The sequence below is a fragment of the Falco biarmicus genome, chromosome 5 (genome assembly GCF_023638135.1).
Source record: "Falco biarmicus isolate bFalBia1 chromosome 5, bFalBia1.pri, whole genome shotgun sequence".
In the NCBI taxonomy this organism is placed as follows: domain Eukaryota; kingdom Metazoa; phylum Chordata; class Aves; order Falconiformes; family Falconidae; genus Falco; species Falco biarmicus.
In genome coordinates this window covers 83,330,982-83,339,783 of record NC_079292.1, presented here as the reverse complement: position 1 = coordinate 83,339,783, position 8,802 = coordinate 83,330,982, and the positions used below count along the sequence as shown (strand labels likewise).

Below are 8,802 nucleotides of genomic sequence, written 5' to 3'. Positions count from 1 at the left end.
TGAGGCACTCTCACACTTACATGTCTTGCAAAGGTGTAAAATCTACTTCTCTGTGCTTACAGACAAAGTTGCTTAGGTACATTCAATCTACCATAACTCAGTTTCATGTGGGATCTCTTCAAATGCCCCTGAAGTTAACTCTGCTATGTTGTGCCTTCCACAATAAGCTGAATTCTTACATCATTTCATAGAATTATGCAATAATTTATAGCAGAAGGGACCTCAAGGCCGTTTCAGGGCCAGTTAGGGGGAGATACTAAGTGCCCAGAATTTTACTATAATGTTATGTACTTTCACGCTACCCATGTGGGATGAGCTGTGATTGGAGAAAAACAAACAAAACAAAGCCTAATATTAAAATCCAAGGTGCAACTCTACTAACCAAAAATGCACAGACTGGAATTAAAGTCCTCATTTTAGCAATGAGAGAGAGAAACAAGGCTAAACGTGGCTTTGGATATGTAGACCCTTTAGCTCATGTTTGCTATAATACACATCATTGAAGGCAGCTGCAGTTTCCCAGGTACGCTGTCTCATACCTGCACTAGAGGTCTTTGTGCCCCTATGGAGGGTTGTGGTTAATGCCTAGTAACTTGAGATAAGTAACCAACAGATATGCTTTCACATGGTCTCTTGCCATGTAGCATCATGGCTTTAGCACCTACACGACTGCAGCTGTGGAACAAAACACTCATGAGCAATATGGTAGCATGAACAGATGGACATCCCTCCATCTACAGACACCGATGGGTAACACCTCACTTAATTACAAGGTCAGGAAGGTAGTAGGTGTGTGTAAGTGAGAGTTGAAAAGCGTAGAGATCTTCGGTGGAAAGAGACACCAAGCATGTGATGCAGCCTGCTGCGCTCCACAGGGACAGCACGATGGTTCTTCAGAACTTTGGGGCTACGCATTAAAGCGAATCGTACCGTCAGTGTGGCTGACTTCCTTTCAAACAAAAAACCAACACAGATTTACCGTACAGAATGCAGCACCGGCAGCTAAAAACTCATTTGAAAAATGGCTGTTATTCTCACGTTAAAAAAAACAACAACAAAAAATCCCCCAAACTCAGTGCAGCATGTCCGTGGGGAAGAGGATAGGTTTGTTTATTCTAGACAGAGAAGCAAAGCCAAGGGAAGAGTCTGAAATTAGTAAGATCTATCTATCTAAATGTACTATATATATATATATCTGTATCTATAATATATCTATATTTTATATAGATCTATTCCCCATTAGGAAAATGTAACCTCAGGGTACTTAAAGCATACCCTTGCCCGTGCATTGGAGAGAACTGCTGAATTCCTGTTTTTATGGCAGATGTTTCTTGAGACATGCTGAACTTAACAAGAAAAAAACTCAACTCCTGAGCTGGCTTCCCTCAGATTGGTTGTAGCGTTTAGGTTTTAACAATATTCATGAAATGACGAGTATTTGAGCATTCTCACTATTATCAATGAAATAAAACGTGTTTTTGCAGGGCCTTACTGAAGCTCCTATCTACATTTTAAGCAGTTACTAAATCCTGAGTAATTCCACTGATTTAAAAAAATAAAAATAAAAGGCCATTGAAGTACTTCATCAAACCCCGCTCCAAACAAAGTGAATTAGCAGCTTGACGCGTCATTTCTCAGCATGACAGACTTTGGATACTAAAGAAGATGCTAACCACACCCCTTAAGACTCAGATTACAGCAAAACTACTGTGCTCACAGTTTTTCCAAAAATTCCTTTAAGAAGCAAAATTTCCCATTTTTGGACTCTATCCATGGAAGACACTGATGGAAAAAAAAAACACCTTAAGAGCAATGTTATTTTGTAAAGGAAACATTCAGGTGAATCAGCTCACTAAGAAAGGCTAAGACACAACACAGTGTGTCAATACTCCTTATCCCTTACAATTTCTGCCAAATTTGTGACATGTACCTCTAATATGACCTGAATGCAAATACTCAGAAAATTTGGCAAGAGTGAACTGGGGAAATTTTCGTGTTTCCCTCCAAAGTTACTGTACTGTGTGTGTTTCAGCATTTCAGTTAAATATTTTTGTTAAAAGTTTGACACTTTTTGAAGTGTAAAGACTTGTTTCAAGTGTTAGAAAGTGAAATGCATTCTTTCTTGGGTCAAATGTCTTGTCTCATGTCAACCCCAACACTATAACTGAAGATCTCTTCATATTCAAAACCTGAACATTTTATTTTGCTTCAGTATGGTGATTTTTTTTTTTTTTTCCCAAAATGGTGCCTGAGCTGAAAAATACTTCTAATGGCACAACATTAAGACAGAAACCACTGTAATTCAGAGGCTCTGGAAAGATATTTATTGAGTATCTTTTCAGGACTATTGCACGCACCATATCCTTCAGAGCTAGTTAATTTAAAAACATTGCAGAATACCCCCCTCCCAACTAGTTAAATAAACACATTATTAGGCTATTAGAGTCCTATTACTGTGCCTATAAAGAATGGAAGCAAGTAAAAAAAGTGTAGTTCAGCAAAATTAGTGATCATATACAAATAAACATCTTAAAGTCACAAGATGTTAACAATATCCATACTGCACTGTCCTGTTACAGTAAACTTATTGTCACAGAAGATAATGAAGACATAAACAAGACACTGAACAAAACCAGACAGCGATTAAATTTGCATAGTAACATAGTGAAGGCAAAATTAACAACAAATAGGACAAAAAACCCCAACGAACCAATAACACTGCAAATAACCTGTCAAACATAGTGCAATTTTACCTTCTTAAAAAATGAGAAGAACACAACGATCTTCCCGTCCCTGAAACTACAGTGCTCTCTACCGGGTACACCAAAAATGGCTCCACTCGCTTCTTCAACGAGTCTCGTGGAGTCCATAGTCCTTCCCATAGCACCCACATCATCAATTTTCCAGATTTTATTCCGAGCAGGGAAGTATTCTGCCCTGCTGTACACAGGAATTTCCCATTCTTCCTCCTCTAGAAACCCAACAGGAATGGTCCTTGCAGGAAAATAATCTGCTTTGCTTCCTCTGGATCAAATGGCACTTTAAATCTCCAGGTCACCTGCTAGACATTGGTGCACAGCGTTCAGCAGGACTGCACCCTGATTCTGTTCAGGCTCCTAGCAATTCAACAGCACTGGGTGTTGCTGCTGAAAGTGATACACGCACAAAAGAAAACACGGATCGTCCATCCAGAAATGTACCACTTGCTTAGAATCCCCATACTCTGACAGGCACAGGACACCACGAAACCATGGAGAAACATCCTTTGCAGTTAATTCTGTTATTCTCTACTCATGATTCTTCTTCCCCATCAGTGTAGATGCTCAGGTAAATAAACACTCTTATCTATTCTGACTTTTTTTTTTTTTTTTTTTGCTAAGTGCTGTGGGAAAGAGACCTTCAGGTGCAGTGCAGCTACATAAAACCCAATGATAATACTTGTAGAGGAATGAAGCTGGGTTAATTAGTATTGATAATATACAGCTGTGGGCTGGCTTCAAGGGTGGCGGGTTGGCTGATGTAGATAAGGTGCAGCTGTGGCTGGTTCTGTTAAGAGGTTGGGCAGCCGAGGAAGAGAGAGCAGCTAAGGAAGAGAGAGGAGAAAGAAGCAAAGAGAAGAGAGTGAGCATCCCATACATGAGGAGAGACCAGGAGAAGGCAGCAGAGGGACTGGCATGAAGAGTATGATGGTATGAGACGGTAGAAGACCTTGTTGTAGCTGGCTAGTTTGCAGAGTGCTGTGACAAATACTGTCAAGCTAATTGAACAAGATTCATGTAAAATAACATTAAGAAAACATCCACTACAATGCAGAGTCATACAAGATGCACCTCATCAAATCAGGGGAGTGAAATCTGCACAATCCTGTCTAAAACAACAGCGCTCATTTCTGCATCACCCTGTACCCGAGAGGCAGCGGCAGACCTTCAGGCAGCCCCACCTCACAACCCATCCCCGCACGCAGCGTTCAGCTAAGGGAAAAGCAGAACAAATACCTCCAAGTGCAAACCGAAAAGGAAAAGCAAGAGCAGCTGCTTAGGATCCTATGAGAGAAGAGTTAATGGAAGAAATGACACAACAAAAAGAAACTACAGGCTGAGCAGTAGCTAGAAAAATGGAGCAAGGAAGTAACTTAGGATGCTGAAGCAAACCTTTTAAGTAGTATCTTTAAAAAACAGAGGCTTCCTCCACAGGTGGAGAATTGTGGCTACCAGAAGAGTCATTCACCTCCATGCAGGAGCTGAGATGCGTTCCCAGGTCCCAGAGTACAGACGCAGCCTGTGTAGGCATCTCATCACAGTGCTAAGTGTCCACCTTTATCGTGGTAGGCTAATATTCAAGCTACAGATCCACTTCCTGGTTAAATAACATCCAGAGGCTGAGACTCCTTTTGACTCAAGATAGGCACAGTTTCCGGAGCCTTTTACTTCAATCCTGTAAGGGGGAATGAAAGACACAGTTAACTCTGACACCCACAATCAAATAATGCAATCGAGCAAAGGGAACGACAGGGGTCACAGGTTCTCTGTGTACAAAGCCCAATCTACCACAGGCCAGGCACTGCAGCTTGTGCTTTGATGAGGACACCACAAAGATTGTCTTTTTTTAATGGCCCCCCAGAATACAAAACCTAGGCCTTGTAGTGCTCCTGCATCTTGTCTAGTGGTTGCTTAATGTGAAATATACCCTTAGAGCAGAGACTGGAATTCAGGTTTGCCCTTCTCAAGGATGCTGTGCTATCAAGACTGGCTCCACCTTTGACTTCTGCATCTTTCTATGCAGCTAAAATGTTCCAGCAGAAGATGTGAAACAAATGCCTCTCTCATCTCCCTCTTCCCCAGAACTGAATGTGGCACTGTGGTTAAGGGGGTGGTGGAAAACAGGAAGCAAACTGCAGTTTCCACACCGCAGGTGTCCATATATAAGAGGTAAGGGTCTCCTTTCACTTTGCTATACTGGTGCTGTGAGCTCCCATCTCACATTGCTTCTGAACCTGGCTTTAAAATTTCTCTTCTAAATTTCATCCACCAGTTTTAACAATGCTATGTGAAGTCCTTACTGTTTTCCATGCTCTCTTCATAGTCATCCCTTCAACACCATTACAGCTATTTCTTTCAAGTCACTGTCTGTATCTGTATTAGTTATTCTTTCCTACTCCCCTACAATCCAGTATCATCAGCAAACCCGCTCAATGCTGACTTACAGTTTATTGTCTAATGCTTTCCCGTTTACCCAGAAGAACTCTTCATTCCTTTTATAGAGTCCAATCCACGGGTCTTGCTTTGTTATTTTCACCATAAAACTCTGTAGGAATAAACCCGCATGAGAAAAGAAGCTTTACATGTTCAGTTCAGTTATCCAAACACAAGTACCTTGATCCAGGGCTAGGAAACAAAACAATGATCTTGCCTTTCTCCCAGAATAAACAATTTAAAAATTAAATTCATAGACTACTGCAGCGTCTGGATCCTGTGTGATCCACATAACTGAAAGAAAACCTACAACTCAATCAGAAATCCAATGGATTAATTTTGCGACAGGATCCCGGTGCAGCACTCATATCATAGTGACAGAAACGCCAACTAAGAGAATGCAAGTATTCTACTGAATATTAGGAACTGTGTGGAAATATGGAACTACAAGTGCATCATTTTACTGTCTCTCCACCAGAAAGTCTTCAAAGAATGATGAACACCTTTGCAGCTAATGCATTTCTCCATCACTGTGTTCATCATACTGATCTTTTATCATCAGCTGGCAAGGATTTGTGGAATACATTTTAGAGATTAGTTAAGGAAGATCCCTGCTTCAATGTATGCAACAGAATTGACATCTGCACCCAGTACACCCATTACACAGGTGCTTGTGACTGACCTAGAGACAGGCTGTTTTAAAATACCAGGTCTGCAACAGATACGGAAGAACATATTCTCCTAGGTCTTTGTGCTGGTTGGAATCTTTCCTAATATTGTAGGATAACACAGAAAAAGATGCTCCACACTGTGGTAAGGATAACTATCTCCTAACTCCAAAGGTCAAGATTAACATATCTTCCAACTTGGTTGTCATTAACCTATTTTGCTAAGAGAGAACAGTTGTCTAATTAAAGAGAAATGAGATGCAACAGTGTTTATCCTGGTTGCCTTCAATGTGAGTATTTATAGCTGTAAGCAGCACCAAATTTAACTCACATAATCCTTGGGCATTTTTTGAAATATCAACTGCTAAATCTGACGTTTGCTGTTTTCAGGGAGAGGGGGCACGCAGCTTTCTGCAAGCTGTGGCTTGTCACAGCCTCTGCATTGCTTTCAAACTGCTCAGCTTAAGAGGCTGCAAGAACACACTAGGTCATTGCGCAGCTCCCTAGAAGCGTGATGAGGTGAGACCAGCTCCCCCCCCCCCCTTTTGTTCCCTTACCAGCTCCTGATGATTTTCAATCACTAGGAGGGAAGCATTGTGCAAAGAGCAGAGGCTCTGACTGGTGTTCCATTCGGCCTCACTCTCTGACAGGTAGTAGCATTTCCTCTGGAAATACAGCCAATCCGACGGACAGAGTTCCAGGGAAGGAGAGACAGGAAAATCTTTGGCCGAAGAATGGTTTACTGCAAAAAGACAAAAAAACAATCTACCTGTTTCTTTCAACTAGAAAAGGTTTCTGGAGCTTTTTAGCTTGCTTTCTGACTGCATCATCCAAAATCATCTAACCATAGCATTATTACTTCTGCCCAGCAGAAATAATTATTGTAAACTAATTATACACTCTGGCTCCTGTACCCTTATGGTTGCTGACATACCTTTAAAGCGATGATCAAGGGCAGGTTGGCAGGAGTAGCTGAGAAGGTAACAATAACGTTATCTATCCTCCAAGGACTCTTCCGCAACATAAATATTTCTGACAACTATTGTTTTCGCAAGTGTTCCTTCCTTGCAGCTGAACTAATAGCTTTGTGTATTACAGTGGCATTTTTTGAAGGACTACAGATTGGTTGCAAAGAACAATCTTCCATCTGTTATTTGTTTTCTTGAACTTGGATTCAAGATCAACTGTGAGGTTATACACTTGAATGACAACAGTACGCTAAGGCTAAACTGAGCACTCCTTAACACCACCAAACTAGTGGAGTCATTTCTCCAGCACTTGAGCACAATTTTAAACAATATGTCATGAGACATATTTAACTTTATTTAACTTTGAGATAAGGTAAGTTCTGAATAAACCTCTGAGGTTTTAAGGCGCTTCTGACAACCCAAAAGTTTAGTAATTTCCCCGGCTGATTTATTTACACACTTACCAAACCAAATACACAATATCAAAATGATAGCAGCAGTAAGAACTCCAGCAACACCTCGCCATAACCAGATATTTGAGAATAGACCTGAAAAAAGAAATGTCAGGAATTAAGAAACCCACAAACCTAAAACAAAACCCCAAACACAACCAGCTGTCAGGGCAGCAGAACTCAGGACCCATGAAGCTGTTCCAAAAAAAGTCCCTTTCCGTGGAAAGCAGGCTGGGAGCAGAGCTAAAGACTAGGAAATGTGTGACATTTAGGTTGTTGTCACAAAGCTATTTAGCTAACAGGAACTCTGAGTTACTCTGAATTTTAATTACATCATCCAAAACTGAACCTAACAGTGAGGTAGTTCCCGACACTCCAAAGTGATCAAAAAAGAAAGGAGCAGGGAACAATTGAGGGTGAAGGCAGTAAATCCGAGGTTGACCTGACGCCTAAACATGGCACAGATAACAGAAATACGACACAGTCACCAACTCTGGTGCCTAAGACTTCTCCTGAGAATATCCAGCGTTATCCCACAGCGCCAGCTTTACAGAGCCTCCTTTTCTTCCGTGTCCCCTCCTGGCGCCCGCAGCGCGCTGGGTTTGGAGGAGGGAAGGTCCCCCCAGCCTGCCACCACCGTGCCTTGCGCCCAACTGCGCAGGCAGCTGCCGGGGGGACCAGGTGCCTTTGAAAGGCTGCAAAAGGAGGGTCCCCTCCGCTGGGGGTGGCTTTGCTGCCAGCACAGGGGTCTGCCCGGGCAGCGCCCGTCCCCGTGCGGAGCCACAGCACACAGCTGGGCTCATCTGGCCCCCGAGCACGAGGGGCGCGCCGGGGGATGCTGGCACGGCGCTCATCTCCAGCCGGCCCCACACCACGCCGGGACCCCCGGGCATTCCTCCGGTGGGTCCCGCAGCCCGGAGCCTGGCGCCGCCCGCTTCCCCGCCAGCCCCTCGACGGCGGGACCTCCACCGGATCGGCCCCTGCGCGCCCATCGCGCCCTGGCCAGGGCGCTCCCGGGACGCCGCAGGGCAGCAGCCGCCGCCCCCAGCCGCACGGCTCCGGTCCCCGGGGCTGCGCAGCGGCTCTGCCCCCGGCAGCGCGCCCGCTCCTGCCTCCTCCCTGCGGCGGGGTCTCCTGGCGCCCCGCCCGGCTGCGTTCCCCCCGCCCTTTGCCCTTCACCTTTGCGGGACCCCGCGCCCCGCTCCGGGCAGCCGCTGCCCCCGCCTCGGTGTCCCATGGGTGCGGCCGGTCACGGGTCCGGAACTGCCGGGGCGGCGGGCGCGGGGCTGGCAGCGTGCGGGGGGCGGCCGCAGCCGCTTCCCCCGGCGGCCCCGGGCGGGGGGCGGCGCACGGGGGGCTCGTCACGCCGCGTGGGCGTCGCGGTGAGGGGCGGGAAGGGGAAACGGGAAACGGCCGTGGGAGAGCTTGGCGGCCGCCAGATGTGGCTGCGGGCCTCTGGCATCAGCAGGCGGGTCGTGGGAGGGAGCCGAGGCGCAGGCAGGAGGCTCGTGCTGCCTTTGCA

At 45.1% G+C, this 8,802-nt stretch overlaps 1 protein-coding gene across 3 annotated transcripts; it reads right to left on the bottom strand.

The window, feature by feature from the left end:
- Positions 1 to 2,301: 2,301 nt before the first annotated feature.
- Positions 2,302 to 8,598, bottom strand: LOC130149709 (C-type lectin domain family 2 member L-like). Of its 3 annotated transcripts, none has more exons than XR_008821988.1 (6): positions 8,460 to 8,598; positions 7,293 to 7,376; positions 6,418 to 6,602; positions 5,204 to 5,304; positions 4,152 to 4,434; positions 2,302 to 3,583 (listed from the first exon to the last, which is right to left on the bottom strand). XR_008821988.1 is itself a non-coding variant. In XM_056339658.1 (5 exons), the coding sequence occupies exons 1-5, from the start codon at positions 8,515 to 8,517 to the stop codon at positions 4,317 to 4,319; spliced, it is 546 nt and encodes a 181-aa protein (XP_056195633.1). In that variant the 5' UTR covers positions 8,518 to 8,598; the 3' UTR covers positions 2,302 to 4,316. The 3 variants fall into 3 exon arrangements, 1 of the variants encoding a protein (XP_056195633.1); XR_008821989.1 differs by having other exon boundaries at positions 2,302 to 3,116; XM_056339658.1 differs by having other exon boundaries at positions 2,302 to 4,434.
- Positions 8,599 to 8,802: the final 204 nt, after the last annotated feature.